This window comes from Taeniopygia guttata, chromosome Z, assembly GCF_048771995.1.
Source record: "Taeniopygia guttata chromosome Z, bTaeGut7.mat, whole genome shotgun sequence".
In the NCBI taxonomy this organism is placed as follows: domain Eukaryota; kingdom Metazoa; phylum Chordata; class Aves; order Passeriformes; family Estrildidae; genus Taeniopygia; species Taeniopygia guttata.
This window is the reverse complement of record NC_133063.1, coordinates 30,323,955-30,342,128: the sequence shown is the minus strand read 5'-3', so window position 1 is coordinate 30,342,128 and position 18,174 is coordinate 30,323,955. Positions and strand designations below refer to the sequence as shown.

General features: G+C 42.0%; 1 protein-coding gene across 2 annotated transcripts in view; it reads left to right on the top strand.

Moving 5' to 3' along the window:
• The first annotated feature begins 3,914 nt into the window (after positions 1–3,914).
• Positions 3,915–18,174, top strand: part of HSD17B4 (hydroxysteroid 17-beta dehydrogenase 4) — a 62,208-nt gene continuing 47,948 nt past the window's right edge. The window contains exons 1-8 of one of the 2 annotated variants that reach the window (XM_030257505.4): positions 3,915–4,066; positions 6,915–6,968; positions 11,134–11,241; positions 11,801–11,860; positions 12,938–12,959; positions 13,056–13,102; positions 13,945–14,029; positions 16,868–17,055. In XM_030257505.4, coding sequence (XP_030113365.1) covers positions 4,015–4,066; positions 6,915–6,968; positions 11,134–11,241; positions 11,801–11,860; positions 12,938–12,959; positions 13,056–13,102; positions 13,945–14,029; positions 16,868–17,055 — 616 coding nt within the window. In that variant the 5' untranslated portion in view covers positions 3,915–4,014. Of the gene's footprint in view, positions 4,067–6,583; positions 6,655–6,914; positions 6,969–11,133; positions 11,242–11,800; positions 11,861–12,937; positions 12,960–13,055; positions 13,103–13,944; positions 14,030–16,867; positions 17,056–18,174 lie in introns of those variants that run through there. The other variant, XM_072922921.1, reaches the window with a different exon arrangement.

Below are 18,174 nucleotides of genomic sequence, written 5' to 3'. Positions count from 1 at the left end.
TCTTTACTAAATGCTGCTCTCACAGCATCCTGGAGACTTCCCTATCTTTTCCCAGGTGGAAGCCTAATCCCACAGCGTAGCAACAATAAACAAAACGTTGAATGTTGAGGCTGAACCAAAGCTCACAGATGTTAAGGGCTCAATCTGTTACTTCCTCAGGAAGGGCAACTGCAATCTGACTCACCGCTCTGCCGTCCTCCCGCCCAGGAAGAGCCTCCTCCTGCTGCCAAGCACAGCACAGCCAAACCACAATCAGCGATCTTCTCTCTGCAAAACACACCCAGTTGCACCGGGCCTCTCACTGCTGGGCAATTCGCTCTTCTATTGAGCCACACTCAAATGACATAGACAAACTTCCGAAGTTTAACTAGTTGTGAGGGTATTTAGTGCTGTGACAGAATAAAACACCTCCAGTGCAATGGGTTGTTTCTGCGCACAGTCAAGAATGGGTCCCCACTCTTAAAACTTGTGATTGACTGTAGGTTATTTATGTGATAACATTCCCTTGGCAGCCTTCAGAAATAGGTGGTTTGTTTGGTTGCTTTTTTTTTTTTTCTTTTTTTTTTCTGTAGTTTCCAGTACTTTCGCGGTGGGTGGTACTATGAATGTGGGCACTTAGAGCAGTCTTGCCGTAGCACGGGCTCGCTCTAGTGCCCACAGTGTAAGTTGCAGTTAAAGCCTTCAAGCCCCTAGAAGCCAAACTGTGTCATAAAATCTTTCTGAAGGAGTGAATGCCACACTCCTTTGAGTCAAAAAGGAGTGATTTGAGGCCAGAAATTATAATTTATTCTATTTTGGAAGTCTCCAAATAGCTGTTGCTCAGGAAACTATCACCTTTCTTTAGTGTAGATAGTAAAGCATTTACAGCCAAGAGGATAACAGGGCAGCAAAACCATTTTTTCTTTCTATTAGCTCCAGAAATAATCCAAAGTTTACAAGAAAGGTTACTAATGAATTAAAGTTCATCTGTACAGAGGGAATATGTAGATGATTTCTCTCAAAAATAATTCTGCTCATTCTTCACACAGTTCCCTGAGCAGCCTCTAGATTTAAGCATTGGCCCTATGAAGTGTCAGAACAATTACATTCTAATAACACTGTCTCACACAAATTCTGCAATACTATAATGATTAAGTGTGTACATTTGTACGTAACCCACTGTCTGGTTCAACTAAACACAATGCACTCTGCTACTATTTGTGCCTCACTCTGTTCTCCTTTGCTTCACCATGGGTGTGGAGTTGTGTTTTTTATGTTTTATTACATTTGTATTATGTATAGGTTTGTTCCATGTACCCCCAGTTCTGTAATGGTTTCTCCCCGGGTTTTCCCGCCTTGCCCCCGCCTGTCCATTATCCCCAAAAGTGCTAAGTCATCCCCCTGTTTACCCCAGATGCCTGTCCGTCACTCGGTGTTCCTTCCCATCCACCTAGAATCTTCAAACCAGGACGCCGGGTGATTGGTAAAGGACCTGGGACCCTTCCCCTGTCTATCCTTCATTGGATGTACCCCCGTATCCCACCACCCTCAAACCACTCCGCGGTTTTACCCCATTGGCTGTTTGGTTTTCCTCCATTCCGTATTTAGTTCGTTTGCGCGGTTCGTTTCGTGCTTTCTTCTGGCTGGCTCCAGTGCGTTCCGCCTTGCCTGCGCCTTTCCAGCAAACACTGGCGCGGCACGCCTGGTCCCCTTCGAGTTATTGTATTCCCCGTTGGATTACAATAAACAGAATTCGCCCCCAGAGAAAGACTCTCCTCGTAATTCGCCGTGGGGTCACTGGCTGCTCTCTGGAACTCCGATAGCGCTTCCCAAAGCCCGCGAAGGTCCAGCGGGAAGTGCTAGAAACCTGCCCGCACCTCTCCCCAGAAGAGCTAGCCGGGGCTGAGGAAGGGCGTCGGGGAGAGGAACGCTGGCACATGGGGTCACTCCCACAGGCTGCAGCTCTTAATGACCTGCTCCAGCATGGGTCCCTCCCAGAACAGGCTGCTCCAGTCCCCCACAGGGTCACAAGTTCTGCCAGCAAATCTGTTCCAGTGTGAACTTCCATGGGCTGCTTCACCATGGTCTTCTCTACAGGTTCCAGGGAATCTGCTCCTGCAGCTGGACCACCTGCATCATTCCTTATTCACTGGCCTGGGTGTCCACAGGGCTGTTTCTCCCTCAGCTTCCCCACTCTTCCACAATTGCTGCAAAATGTGTTTTATATTTTCTTAGATGTATTCCCAGAGAGGTACCACCAGCACCCTTTCTGAGGGTCAGAGCCATGCCTGGCGCCGGGTCCTTTGGATCCAGTGGGAATGCCATGCTGGGCCTGGGAATGCCTGCAGGCCCCAGCTGCCTGCAGCCAGCACCGCCCTCCCCACACAGGCTGCCAAAATCTGCAGGGCAAAGAAAGGGCGGTGTATTGCATTTTCACTGCTAAATACAGAGTTCCCAGGGTGTGTTTCATGGAAAGCAGTGTTTCCATTGGGAAATAGTAAATAGAGGAAGAGAAAAATTGCACACCATTAACTGTAAGATTACTAGAAAAGAAGTAACTAGATTAACTTTAAATGGAGGCATGATGTCTTATGCCAGGGTAGCCTGGTCTCACAATCCAGCCCAGCAATGGCCTCATTGGACATGCAGACAGGACAGGACAGCCCACTCCTTCCCACCTTTCACAGCAGCCAGCCTGGGAAAGCAGGGCCAGGCAGGGCTGATCCTGGGCCCTACTGCCTCTGTCCCGAGCCCCTCCTTGCCCTCTGCATCCCTTCCTTACCCTTCTCATTCTTTCCTCTCCCCTTGTTTTCCCCATCTCCTCCCTTCCCCTCTGTTCCACATCCCTTCCCCACCCATTCCTTTCCCTTTCCTCTCCCTTCCTTGCCTTTATTCTTCCCTTTCCCATACCTGCCTTTCCACTCCCCATCCCTTCCTTTCCTCTTCTCACCTCATCATATGCTTCCTCTCCCCTAACCCTTCCTCTTCTCTCCTCCCTTCCCTCTCCTCCATTCCCCATCCCTTCCTTTTGCATGGAAAATCACGCTATGAAAAGGCAGTGCCCATAAAGGAGACAGAGAAGTTCTGCTACTTTATTCAAATAAAGGGATAGAGTTCACTGGGGCACACGCCCATGGGGTTTTATGTCTCGAAGTTTTGGAGGATTTAGCCTCCTTTTATTCTAAACTCCAGGTCGCATGTTGCCCTCTTCCTTTCCCCATCAGCTGAGGTACTAGGAAGGTACAGCCTTCCCAAACCACCTACCACATATCCCCCCTTGAACCTGGCATTTTACCCCAAAGTTCAGAAACCCGAGCTTGTGTAGACCCTTGTCTATCTCAGACCGATTTCAAAGACGTTAACACCCATACTTCCACACATCGAATTGTTTGTAAAGACTTTGGCACACATCTTCCCTATCACTTTCCCCTGTCCATCCTTGCCCCTTCCTTTCCCCATCTCTTTATATTCCCTTCCCTTCCCTTCCCTTCCCTTCCCTTCCCTTCCCTTCCCTTCCCTTCCCTTCCCTTCCCTTCCCTTCCCTTCCCTTCCCTTCCCTTCCCTTCCCTTCCCTTCCCTTCCCTTCCCTTCCCTTCCCTTCCCTTCCCTTCCCTTCCCTTCCCTTCCCTTCCCTTCCCTTCCCTTCCCTTCCCTTCCCTTCCCTTCCCTTCCCTCATCCCATCATATCTCATTCCTTCTTTTGCAGAACCGTTCCTCCCCCTCTATCCGCCTTCCTTCCTATCCCCTCGTTCCCGCCCCTTCATTCCCCACCCCTATTCCCCGCACTTCATTCCCCACCCCTATCCCCCACCCCTTCTTTTCCCGTCCCCATCCTCTTTCTTTCCCCTTCCTGTGCCCATCCCTTCGCGTCCCGACCCACACTACAATTCCCAGTGGGCGGCGGTTCTAGCGCATGCGCACTGCGGGCGCCTCGCCTCGCCCCTCCCCGCGCTGTCCCTGCCGCGGGCGGGCCGGAGGCGGGGCCGCAGCGCCGGGGCCGGAGCCGGGGCCGGGCGGAGGGGAGCAGTGGCAGCCATGGGGCTGAGGTTCGACGGGCGGGTGGTGCTGGTGACAGGCGCCGGAGGAGGTGAGCACCGGTCGGGTTTTCCGCACCTGCGGGAGGCGGCGGAGCTGCTCAGGGGAAGCCCGGGCGGTGCGGGCTCCGCGAAGCCGCCGCTGGCGCGGCCCTGGCAGGTGCCCCGGGGGCGGCCGGTCCGGCTGCTGGAGAGACCAGCGGGTTGTTTCCGCATAAGGGGAGCGGGGCTGCGGAGGGGGTGCTGTCCGTGCCGTCGCGGCCGTGCCAAGGCTGTGCAGGGGTCAGGGCCGTGCCGCCTGCTGCCGTCGGGAGCTGCTGCCGGCCGAGGCCGGCCCGGCACTGCCCGCGCTGGGAACGCTTCCGAACGTGGGGGTTTCTGCTGTTTAAACACACGCGGGGAGCAGCGCCGCTGCGCCCCTCTCAGCAGTGGATGTCCTCCTCCAAGCGCTGTCCTGGTATCCATTCCTTCCTCCTGAGCCTTGGACGCGGTGTCTGAGGCCTGTGACCTGTGTGGGTTGGCACGGTGCTGCTGCAGCAGGGCTTTCCCGTGTGCCATCGGTGCTGCAGGACGCAGCCGCCCGCCTGCTGCTGCCTTCCCTGCCCGCGTGTCTCCCGGGAGCCGGCCTGCAGCGGGGAGCGGAAGGGAGCGATCTCTGTCAGCAGCAGGGCTGGCCTGCGCTCTTGGTGGTCTGCAGGCTTGATCTCTTCAGGGAGCGTGGTCTGCCGTGGAATGCTTGGTTTTGCCAGGAAATGTTTTGTATTTGTTGTTATGGCGTGGGGTTGGTTGATTGGTTGGGTTTTTTTGTTGTTTGTTTCTCCCCCCCCTTTGATTTTTATTTTTTTCTTTCTCTGCGTCCATGCTTTGACCTTTGCCTACTGTGGTGGTTAAGCAAAAATATGGGCTGTCAGTGTGGATGAGTGAGAGGCAAAGTTTGTGTTTGTGGTGAGCTCTTTAGGAAACTTGTTTAGCCATACTCTGAAAAGATTCTGCCCTTTCCACAGTGGAGTTTTGCTCACATTTTGTGGTGCTGCACATAACCAGAGGAGTAATTTTGGGGCCCTAGATTAAGTGGTGTCCTGTGAAGAAGATGTTTTGGAAAGCACTGGACAGTTTATGTACGTCACCTGAAAGTGACCAGCCTGATAATAATTGAGACCAAGTTTTTTAATGGTGCTTTTCTGCTTTTACCAGATCTATATTTGTGGCCTTTTCCCTATATAGTGTTTCACTGAAGAACAGGTTGAGACATTGAGTCATAGCAAAACAAGGTCACTGTGGCAGCAACAAAGCTTCTAAAAGGTATTGCACTGAGCAAAAGTTGCATGTCATAAGTGTGTGTACAGTGACCCTTGTACTCCTAGGGTTAGACTGCTTGAAAGTGGTTTAATTGGTTAAAATGTTTAATAGAGAAATTCCTCATGTATGTTTTACTTCACAACAACTTTTTAGTAAGTGTTGATTAAATTTAAACCAAGATTAAGGGAATCTGTTATCTACAGATTAGTTCTCATTTTGCTTTCATTTAATTTACAGCACTGTAGTTAGATTGAATTGTTTTTCAGCATTGATTTTTTTTGGATGCTGGTGAACAGATCAGAGCTGGGAATTTATTTAGACATCTGAATCACTGATTTGTGTCAAAGTGATGCCTATTTTCATATACACAGGTACCTGAAAAGTGTTTCTTTTCACTTTGAGCAGATCCTCTGTGAATTACTGTGTTGGACATTGTTTATGCAACCTGTCTTGGTTATTCTAAGATAAGTTTTGATTCTCAGGAGTCCAATCCTTGCTTAGCAGTTGAGAAGGTGAGCTCATGCAGCTTGGCCTGAGTTTTGTGCACTTCTCAGTGGCTTTTCATAACAAAAGAAAAAAATGTTTTCTTGGACTTGGGTTACATGAGCAAATGGATGTATATGCACCTCACATGTGATACTCTCCATTGCAGAGGCCTAAGGGAGTCTTAAGGAAATTTTGGGTTTATTTTTGTGAGGTTAGTGTGCTTCAAAACAGTATATACAGTTCTTATTTGTTTCTCCATTTTTTTTTGAGAAGTGGCTTTGAATGTCCAGGTGAGGTGCAAAAAGATACTCTTTGTATTCTGAGAAACGTTCTTCTGACTGATGATTTTTTGATCATTCAAATCTCCTTTTTTTTTTGAAGTTAATAAAAAAAAAGATCAGCGCCATTAATCCCAACAACTTTTGATTAGTACAATGGATAGTGTATCTGTAAATCATTTATTGGAATGAATGTCAAACGCAACTAGAATCTTAAGCCAGAGTGAAGGTTCAAGACCCTTGCTTTTGTTTGTAATGCAGTCTTCTCTTAGGACAGGCAAACTATATATCTATTTGATTAACTGAGGTATTAGGCATTCCTTTGTATCCAAATGACTTTGTCAATATAGCTTCAGTCACAGTTAAATTTTGAGCAGTTTTTTTTAAAATCTTAACTTTAACTAGGAAAGTATCTTATTCACTTAGTGTGTAATTAATTAACTTGAAACATCCCCTCCTTCTTCAGTGTTACCTTAGGACATTAAAGGTTCTTCCTTCTAATGTATTTTTCTATCAGAAGCTCAAACTCAGCAGCATACAGCTTTCCCTGATGCTGTGGTTGAATCCAATAACAAAGAGTAAGCATGGTTTATTTGTTCTTTTTTTTCTCTTGAGTGGAAGTTTTACTTATTATTTATCTGTTTATTTACTCTATATTTTGTTCTTATAAAAGATTTTGAGCTCCTGGGGGAAATAATATTTTACTTTGAACCTGCAAGGTGTTTGTGTTGAATTAGTGCATTTTTTTATGCAATTCATTTTTGTGTAGCTTTTGTCTGAATTGTGTTTCTGGAAACAAATTCACTCTTGTTTTTAACTTTTTATTTTTTTTAACTAGGTTTGGGCAGAGCATATGCTCTGGCTTTTGCTGAAAGAGGAGCTTCAGTAGTTGGTAAGTTTTATCTTAACTAACTTGATCTAGACAATAACCTTTGCCTTTTCCCATAGCTTGCATTCAACAGTCCATGCCCTTTCTGACACTAACCTTTGTTATTTAATGGTTTTCTGTCTTATCTTTTGCTGTTTAATTTTGCTTCTAAGCTTTATTTTCTTATGAAACAAGTTGCCCAGGTTTGTCCAAGGGCTTACGTTTGCTGGAAATCCAGTTTGAATCAGATCATTTCCTATTTTAACTTTCAGCCATGCATACAAGTCTTTACTGTAATCTGTGGCCAAAGAATGTGTTGTTTTAGGTAAATTCCGCTCAGAAGCTTCCAATATGAGCATGTGAATATGTGAATATCTTGTCTTAGAGTGCCTTCTCCCAAGAAAGAAATTACTGAAATGTAACTCAATAGCATTGTTTCTTTCTGCAGCTTCTGGGACAGAAGAGCCATCTGGTCTTAGTGTCAGTGCCAAATAGCTGTCAGTAAAGGATTTCTGGTGGTTTTGTAGTTCCTTGGTTGAATTTTAGCAGGACATATTTCATTGTGAAATGTTGCATCACAAGGCAATTCTGGAGGATAAGTTGTATTTTGGGTACTCACTGGCATTGCCGTTTTTAGATTGGCTCTTAGGAAAAATCTGTTCACTGAAAGGGTTGTGAGGCACTGGAACGGGCCAGGAAGTGGTTGAATGACCACCCCTGGAAGTATTTAAAAGATGTGTAGATGTAGGACTCAGGGACATGGTTTACTCCTGTAGTTGGTGGTGTTAGGTTAATGGTTGGACTTCAACTTACAAGAGGTTTCTAGCCTAAATGATTCTGTGATTTTGTGGTTTTGCTGCCTATAAATGAATCAACAGGTACTGTTGATGAGTTCAGGATTAAATTCTCAAAGAGATTATAGACAAGACCTTGCTGACTGTTTTTCTTTTTTTTTTTTTTTTTGTAGTTTTCTAATGACAATGCCAATCTCAGTTTACAAAGTTTCATAAAAATTGTTCGGTTTTACTTCATTGATTAAAAATGAGTATGTGTGTTGACAGCTTAAAAAAATCTGGGTTGTTTTTTCTTCTTTTTTTTCTGTTAATTTCCATCTTTGATACTTGCTGTACTTATCATGGACATAAATAATTTGCATCAAGTTCTTCTTCAGCAAAAATTGTGTCACTAAAGCAGTCCTAATATTTTGTATTGACTCCCTCTAGATGGTGGTGGTCTGACTTCCCAGAATGATCTGAAAACTTATTCTATTGCCTAACCACAGCTAATGCTTCTTTATTTCTTGGCCTTATTGTGCAATAACTAAATAGTAAGTTAAGAATTGACTGTAAGGGCAACTTTTGTTTCCTTTTGGAAACTTCACCTCACTTCACGTTGTCTTGCAGTATTACCTCTACATGCTTTAATTTGTTTCTTTTGTTCTCTTACAATTCTGACTTCAAAGAGTTGAGAAGCTACTTGAATAAACATTTAGTTTTTTAAAACTGAAGCAGATATGAGCTTGTATCTGCCTTGTCTCTTTAAAACAAGTTTTCTTTTGTAAGTTATGGAAATGAAGGTATGTTGTAAGAACCATCATCAAATACTCTAGAGGAATATTTTGAGTTCTTTGGAAGACTTACAACCCAACATGACACCCTTGTCCAGTCCCCCATCTTTTGAGTGAGTTGCTGTTGATGTGGTTAAATTGACAAGAGCAACCTAGGTGTAAAACTCTCTCTTCTCATCGCCCGAAGGCTGCCTTCTACCACTTTTTTTTTGTTATTCTTTATCTCCTTCATGCCTCTCATCAGGAGAAAGTTGAAAGCAGGAAGAATGGATGATTTGCTTTTGTCTTGCATCCTGTGTTATCTCTAGACTTACTGTTTCTTCTAGTCTATCTGAGGGCTCTTGTGTTGCTGTTTTAGTTTAGTTTAGAGCCATGATTTTGAAGCATCTCTTCTGCTATGTATCTTATTGTATTTTTTTTTTTTTTTGTATAGTGAAATGCTATTGAATTGCATGAGTCCTTTAAAAAGCAAACTAGAAGACACAATCTTAGAGGACACAATCTGTCAGCAGACCTACATTATTCATGTGTGCTTAGTTTGTGACACCAGAATACCACAAGAAATCAGCTGGCTTACTGATTAAAAGGCTTGTACTGTAGATGTCAGGTGCTGTGCACCAACTGTTTTACCCTGAAGCAGATTGGCTTCTGCTACTCTGCCATGACACACTCATAGCCTTAGAGGAATTCTTCACCAGGGTTCAGACTATAACTTTGCTCTGCCACAACCACCACAGTCTTAGGCTCTTTTTGACTGCATGTTTTCAACTGAAAATTGTAGGATGTAAAGCTGGGGCTTAAAATAATGTTATTTCTCTGTTTTGTTGTTAGGGTTTCTTTTTCATTGCTCTATCACACTCCTGGAATTACTATTTTTGAAGCCTAGAATAGCTCAACTCTTTCTTGCATACTCATTTTTGTGTCAACTCCATTAGTGCCTGTGCTCAGCCTAAGGTACTTTGCCACCTCTGAAAATTTTACCAAATATTTAATTAAGTTTTTGTCAGCAAATTACTATTGAACTATGGGATAAGCATATATATACTTGTCTGTGGTAGAGAGTTGTAAGGTCTTAACAGGACTGAATGGTTTATATATGTTTACCACCCAAATTGCTCGTTCTTCTTTCCCAGGTGTTGTTCCTGATTCGCTTTTCTTTAATATAATGGATGTTGTAGACTGAGCAGTCTGCCTGTGTTGCCTATCCTAACACATCACTACACTTAGGAATTTTCCTTAATGCTTTTCACTTGACTTGTGTTGGCTGCATGTTTGGATTATTAGATATTGATAGCTTAGAGAGTTTGTCTCTAAGCTATCAATACCTAACAGCATCAGTCTGTTAAGGTACTTGTACTTCATGCTTCAGGCTGGGCATTTTTTGGATTCGGTTTGGTTTATTGATGGTTAGTTGTTTTTTCTGTTTTTTTGACATGTCCCTCCCTTTTTGATACTCTCTTCTTCTGAGCTTTGGCATTTTTATTTACTCACACATTTTCTGCCATGTTTTTACATTTCTCTTGAAGTGCTGCACACAAAGCTCAATATAGGTTTCTGGATGAGACTTCTTGATCTGCATAATAGAGTGATTTTGTGGTGTGTTCTGCAAGCCACGTTCCTATTTACATGGAGAGTTAAAAAAATAAAAAGGCACAAAATGGGTCTCTTTCATTTTGTCATGATACAACAGACTTGGCATTGCTGTTTTTCATCAAAATCAGCAAGAATACCTGCATGTTTTGTGGATTTCATTGTGTCTGGCTTCTTGAAGTTAGAAGTTAAGCAAAAGGCTGGAATTCACCATAGCAAAAGACAGTTTAGCAGAATACCAGTGTTGCACATAAATTCAGTCAATTCTGGCTTTCTTGCAATTCCATTTTGAACTATTTAAACAACTGCTTGTTGTATTTTGGACTACTTTGTCCAAATACAATATTTATATGGGATTTTTTGGGGGAGTATTTTTATTCCCCTGGTACTTCTGTGAAGCTGTGGTATGTGCAGGAGTGCAGCAGAGTGTGGCAATGGTACATTCCAGCTGCCATTAGTGAGATGTACCCCAGTGTGGAGAGAAGCCTGGAACACCTGTGTGTGTCAGGTTGACTTCTTACCCCACAGGAGCAGGATCCGAAGCTCCAGAGCAGGCACTTCTCGTTTTGTTCAGACCGTTGGATCTCTTCTGTGGTGGTGTTGACTAGTAACAGTTTGGCTACTCTATTAAACAGGAACAAAGTCTTGGCAGTCTTGCTTAGGGTTCATGCAATAGTTAGAGACTGGAATAAATTGCCTATGATTGGGGCGTAATCTAGATCTTAATCTCTGAACTACAGCACAATTACAGAGGTAGCCTGGGCAGAGCAAGCAAGTTGACATGGTGGAGGGGGGGAAGAAGATTCTGTTTTCCATGTTATTTAAAGAAAAAGGGATAATGTGTGTTGCAATGCTTTTAAAAAAAGTCAAATGTCGTACTTTTTTTCTCTCATCATCTGTGGTTCTCAGTAAGATCCAGATACAGCAGGTTTTATTAATACTCTTTATAACCCGCAGTGTGATAATGAGGTAAAGACAGACCATGATGTCTGAGTGCTAACAACAAAAATTTCATTTCTTTGTCATGCACAGTGAATGATCTTGGAGGTGATTTTAAGGGATATGGCAAAAGCTCCTCAGCTGCTGACAAAGTTGTCGATGAAATCATAGCAAAAGGAGGGAGAGCAGTACCCAATTATGGTATGTTATATTTCCAGATGAGTGTAATGCTTTGTCTGTAGGAACAATGGACATCTTAAATGGAAAGTTGATGCTGCTTAGTGAAAGACTACTGCCAGCTTACCAATAACATATACATTAAACAAACGTGGTATCACATTTGTTTAATGTGAGATTAAACACATGTTTAATCTCACATTAAACATGTGGAGTGACAGGTGCTAAAGGCAGGTGCATTAATTGCCTCTTTTAATTAAATTTTGTCTGCTAATGCCCTTCCCTTTTATCTGATTTTTAAAATTGAAGTATTAAGCTGCTGTCCATCTGCAATTTTCAGAGGCAAAATGGGAATGGATAGTTCTTGCTTGCTTTGCTTCATGTTTTTCTTGCAATGGCACATGTTGTACCATTTAGATTTGCTGTGTGGGATATGCTGACCACATGCAGATAATGGCTAGATTTGAATTTAGTTTTCACTGGGGCTGTACACAATTTATTTTTCTTAGCTCTGTTGAAGCAGTTGTTAATATCCTGGAAGTGCAGTTAATTTTATTTGAGAATTTGTACTTTTTTCTTACAGATTCCGTGGAAGATGGTGAAAAGCTTGTGAAGGCAGCCCTTGAGGCTTTTGGGAGGATAGGTACAAGTGTTTGATTCATGTTGAAACTTGTTTGCAAGTGCAAAGCCATTATAAGCAGTCCAATTAACAGCATGTGACAACAGTAGTATTCACCAACCCTTGATGCCTATAGTCAATGAAATCTGAATAAGGGGGCATTCAGCTTTTTATCTGACTGATCACATTTTCTGGGGTTTTTTGTTTGGCTTTGTGTTTGGTTTTTTTGGGTTTTTTTTGCTTTTTATTTTGGGGGGGGGGGGTTTGTGTTTTTTTGTGGTTTTAGCAGAAGTTTAAAGCTTAGTATATGACTCTTATTTTCCTGCCCTTCAGAATTTTGGAGCTTCAATAATGGTTAACGATTTCTGTCACAAAGCATGAAGTCTATGAAGTGTTATAGCTGGCTGCATAGAATTAGCACAAATAGTGTTGCTGAAAGCAACATTTCATGTTTTGTTAACTCTTCTACTTACATAAGGTCAACATGCGTTAACAGAAATGAAAAAAAGAAAACCCTAAGATACTTTATCTAACAATTAAAATTCTTTTTAACCATGTGATTGTCACTATTTAAAACCACTCAGTGAATTATCTCAGGGTCAAATGGCTTAAAGTACACATAAACAAAGCCAACAGGAACCCAATTAAATCTCTGATGAGAAATTACTATGATGCAGGTCACTTTATCAGCTTTGAGACTTTAGTTCCTCTAGTTATCATTTGGGCTACTGCAATAAAGGTGGTGGCACAAACTGTGTAATCGGGACATTCTAAAATTCAAAGAAGACTTCAAAACTGTCCAGGATGGCTGCATCCTGCAGGTATTGAATTTCTAGACAGCCAGCACTTCACAGCTATGCCTCCCTTTCAGATTTTGTCCCATTGATGTCCCTGTTATATTGAGACTTGTTTGTCCTGAAGCATTATGCTATAATTTTTGTCCAAGGGTAGAATTCATTAATCAGGACAAGGAGCTATAGACTATATGTAATACGATGTGTATGTCCAGTGTTCTTGTCTATATTTGAAAGTGGGAGAAAAATAGAAACAAGCTTTTATTTTATCAGTGCATTGGATTAATTACCTTTTTTTTAATTTCAGATATTGTTATAAACAATGCTGGGTGAGTATACCGGTCCTGTTTGAGTGTGGGCTGTCCCTTTTGTGTAAACAAATGTTGATCTTGTGTTTGTTTTATTTTCCTAATGTTGCATTTTAGGATCCTGAGAGACCGTTCCTTTGTTAGGATAAGTGATGAAGATTGGGGTGAGTTGATTTTAAAATTACTTCAAAATGTTCTTTCTGTGCGAAAGCTGATGTGTACATCCCTCCCGTGGGAACCAGAAAGAAAAGAAGGCAGGGAAGGTTTACCTTTTGCCCTACAAGCTTAGTGGAAAGCTGCTTGTGTTCAGTGTGCAAACCAGGTCTGTGCTGCAATGCACAGTTCTCTGTAGGTGAATGTAGTTCCAAAGGGGAAGAAGGGCTTTTCTTCCCACTCCTGGTTGCCAAATGCAATAAGAAAAAGAGCCATGTGAATTACACACAATAGTTTTTGTGAGCAGGACATTCCTAGTGCTAGCACTGAGTGGCTGAGTACTAAACAGGCGTAAAAGACCCAGAGCTAACCAGAGAGGAAAACAAAATGATGTGACAAGGGACAGAAAGAAAAAGCTAAACCTTCATTGAGATGGTAGATGATGATAAGCCAGTGGAGAAGACTTCTACAAATACAGTCTGTCTTCTGTACTTCTTGTCTGAGTCTGTTTAAGTGCAAGAATTTTGAATGCTTTCGAGTTCTGTACCGAGGAGGCCCATCCGAGAGGTAGTATATGTGGGCAGCCTCTTCATGATCAGTGTATCTTCAGGCAAGTGCTGAAAAATGGTCTGTCAAGAGAAAAAACAAAAGCAACAACAACAACAACAAAAAAAAAACCCCCAACAAACCACAAAACAAAAAAAAAAAAACCAAAAAACAAAACCACCAAAAAAGCACAAAATAAAACCAACAATAAAATAGTGTGAAGGGAGTGCATGAAGAAGAGCCATGGTGCATTTCAAGCTGGGAGAAAAATCCTGGAATTACTAAACTGTTATTAATTTGTTCCTAGATATAATTCACAGAATTCATTTGAGGGGATCTTTCCTGGTCACCCGAGCTGCATGGAATCATATGAAAAATCAGAAATTTGGCAGGTAAATATGTGTCTTCTGTATTGCATTTTTCAGTTGGGTATAACAGACTGATGCATGCCCAAATAGTGAAGGAGGAGTCTTACATTCTTTTTCTTCACTTTGTTAGGGTTGAAGCAAAATCGGTGAAAATGTCTTTACAGTTCTGATCTGTCCTCTCCATTTCCTCAGCAAAATATATAAAGTTTTTTTTTTTTTTTCCCTATATATTTAATTGTATTTTTCTGGCTGAATCAAACAGAATTTGTAACTATGTAAAAGTACCATTTCAATTAATGACGACTGGTTAGAAATATTTGTTACTTGTATGTAACAAATGTATGTTTGAGGGACTCTTGTTTGCTCCTTCTTATTCAAATGACTGGTACATGCAATTCTGCTTGTAGGTCATGGAAGTTTTTGTTTGATGTTTGGTTGTCATGAGTTTTCTTGGTCAGTTTTAACCCTTTGGACAGATGTACTTGTCTTAAAAATTACGGGGGTGTTCCAAGTCTGGTCTTGGTATGTATTACTGTTAACTCAAAAAAAGTGCAATGAAATCACATTGTTTTTCCCTTTTTGTGGTTTTATCAAAAACCTGATCAAAGCACTGATTATATAAGTCTTAAGTGTACCCACATGAAAACCCTACCCACAATTGAAAACTGAGCTATTTTCTCATCCTGTGACCTAAATAACATTCATTCTCATCCAGGGAAGAGAACTGTGAGGACAGCGGAAGTCTTAAATCTGGGAGTTTAAATTATTTCTTCAAAAAGAGCTTAATTCTAGAGTTGCATCAGTTTAGGATAATTTTCCCTTGTCTCCTTTTCTGTATTTGCTCAGATAACAGCGGTAGTGAGTGCTTCTGAAGTTTATGGATAGACATGTGCTATCTGCAAAATGTCTGATTTACATAGAGCTTGTAGCTTTTCTTCATATTGAACCAGTACTTGCAATGCTTCTCTTTACATAGATTGAAAACATTAGATTGTTGGCAGTGAGTGAGATAAAATAGTGAAATATATGTTGATCCCAGCTATGCAGTGTGTTTACAAGTAGATTTGAACAGGCTCTGTTAAGGTTTTGTGTTGGTTTTGCATAGCCTGGTTTTTGGTAGTGGGGGGATCACAGAGGTGGCTTCTGTGAGAAGCTTCTGGAAGCTTCTACTGTGTCCAGCAGAGTCAATCACTAATGGTTCGGATGATGGACATGCTGTTGGCTAAGGCTGGGCCAGTTAGAGGTGATGTTAATACCTCTGTGATAACAGATTTAAGAAGAAAACAAAAACAAAAGGACACAAAGTTTTTTCTGCCTAGAGAAGAGGAGGAGGTAAAGACATGTGAGGGAAACAGCATGGCAACACCAAGGTCAGTGGAGAAGGAGGGGAAGAGGTGCTCCAGGGGCCAGAGCGGAGATTCCTCTGCAGGCTGTGGTGAGATTGTGGTGAAGCAACTGTGCCCCTGCAGCCCTTGGGGATCCACAAGGGATACAGAAATTCACCCACAGCCCATGAGGATTCATGGGGGATGCAGAGATCCAGCTGCAGCCTGTGGGGGATGTACCCACGCTGGAGCAGGCAGATGTCTGGAGAACCCTGTGATTCAGTGGAAGACCCGGCGGAAAGAAATGGCCCTTGTTCCAGGTTGGAGCAGCCTGTCCTTGGAGGACTGCGCCCTATGGAAAGAGTGACCCACGTCGCAGCAGTTTTGTGAGGACTCTGCATGTGGGAGGGACTCAAATTTCCAGCAGGCACGGTTTGGCTGCTGCTCATGCGAGTGGACCCACGCCAGAGAAGGTCACAGAGAACTGTCTCCTGTGGGAGGGACACCACAGCCTCACAGGGGATGGGCTGTTCTCCTGGAACAGTGGAAGAAAATTCTCAGTGATAACTGACCATGCCCTGTCTCCCTGGGGTATTAGTGGGAAGGAAGGAGGGGCTGAGGGAGGAAAAGGGCTTATTTTACTTCTCATACTTCTCTGACTCTGTTAGTAATAAATTCATGTTGTACATTTAAGTTGAGCCTGTTTTGCCCTTTGAGTGTTTTCTCCCAATCCTATCTCAACTCAATTAACCCTTTGTTAATTTTTTTTCTCTCTTCTGCCTGGCTCTGGCAGGGGAAGGTGAGTGGGCAGCTTTTGTGGGTGCCTGGCATTTGGCCAGTGTTAAACCATGACAGGCTTCCTTTAAAAGTGAAGTTTAGACCCATTTCTATGGAATTGAGTTGACCTGCAGCACAATGTTTTCTTGCCTCAAACCAACTGTGAACAGTAGTGGGTTTAGAACTCTTATGTGAGCAGTTCAGTCACCTCTAGAGTAATAATGGGAACAGCAAAGACCAAGACTTTCCTTTCCCGTCTTCTTCTGTCATGCATTTAATGCATATTTGAATTCTTGGAATGTGAATTCTGTGAGAGTAGATCTACAGATATTACCAGGTAGATTATATTAAGAGAAGTAATTTTCAGTTAAGTAATTTTCTTTTGAGTGCTGAAACCTTTTATTAGTTGTAAGAATAATACCACTTGAAATGTGGATAGAAATGAAATTAATTTTCTATATACAGGACCCAGTGTCACAGAATGTCTTTCCTAGTGTTGCAGTATCACTCAGAAAGCCTCATTGACTTTGTTAGTTTTCTGCTACTGTGACAATGCGTCAGGACTTGTGAGATGTTTGCTACCCATCAAACGTTAAATAGTTATCTGATTGTTAGCAAAACCAGCAAATAATATTTTCTTATTTGCACTCTTTGTTTTATGGAGTATGGAGTCTACAATGCCAAAGCTGGAAAATGCTGTCGTGTAGAATCAAATAGCTTGAAGAAATAATTTTTTTTTTTTCCTCTCTTTTTCCTTAAGAATAATTATGACATCCTCAGCTGCTGGAATATATGGGAACTTTGGTCAGGCTAACTACAGTGCTGCAAAACTTGGTTTGTTGGGTCTTGCAAACACAATTGCAATTGAAGGCCGGAAGTATAACATCCACTGCAACACAATTGCTCCTACTGCTGGATCCAGGCTGACCCAGACCGTCATGCCACAAGGTGAATAATTTATCATTTACATGTCCTGATATTTTTCAGTGAATTGAAGTACAGAAAACTTTCTAAACTCTTGGAAAATGGAAGTCCTTCACACTTCATGTACTACCAATTCATTTTTCCTACTGTCTTTTTGTCTTTGAACTATCAACTTATTTGCTTTGTGTATTGTGAGGAATTCTTACTTTCTGCCACAAGAGATGAAGCAAGTTTTCTCATTTGCAAAAGCAACTTGTAATCTCTTCTAAGATCCTCCTACACTAGTGGAAAGGCTTGTTTGTTTTATCACATGTGACATCTACTATGTGCATAAGTTGTCTGCACTTCTTACAGTATTGCCTAATTACGAAATAGTGGGTTTTTGCACAACATGTGTGTACTTAGTAGTTTCATGATCAGCAGGAGATAATAGTGAACTGAATTGCTTAATTTTTTTTTTTTTTTTTTAATTGAAGAGCTACGAATCTTTGAAAGTTTGAACAGGTTTAACAGAGTATTGCATTGGGAAATTCAGTAAGGAACATGTTAGGAGGCAGTTGTATGTAAGTGTAAATTTAAGATAAATAGACTGACTAATTACTTTGGCAAATGACCAGAAGAAAGAAAAATAATTTGGAAAACAGGTCTGTTAGAGGAAATTGCTCAGAAAATCTTATAGACTCAGCTTATTTAATTTCACTCCTGACTTTCTTTTTTCCTTATGATGGGCAGATTTCAAAGCCAAGGAAATCATCACATTAGTCAGACTGATAGACAGGGTATTGGAGAGTAATATATTTTGTATGTTAGGAACAGACTGAATGCTTGATTTTGTTTGACTGAAGTAGCCTGGTTTAGATCTAAATAATCCAGCTGATCATGACTCTAGCAGTCTTAGTTGTAGGTTCCAGTGATTTACGGCAATTTATAGAAGATCTAAATACATGAAGCATGCAATGTAAAATGGATTACAGTGGCTAGCAATTTCTAAAGATATTTAATCTACATAGGATGATAAAAAAAAAAATCTCGGAATTTTCTTTCTTAGTCATTTTAAGAAGAGTGAGATCCTTTGCTCTCTCTAAGATGCTTACAGCCCTGATGATTTATCTTGTTTGCTCTATCCCTGTCCAGTTTGTCCAA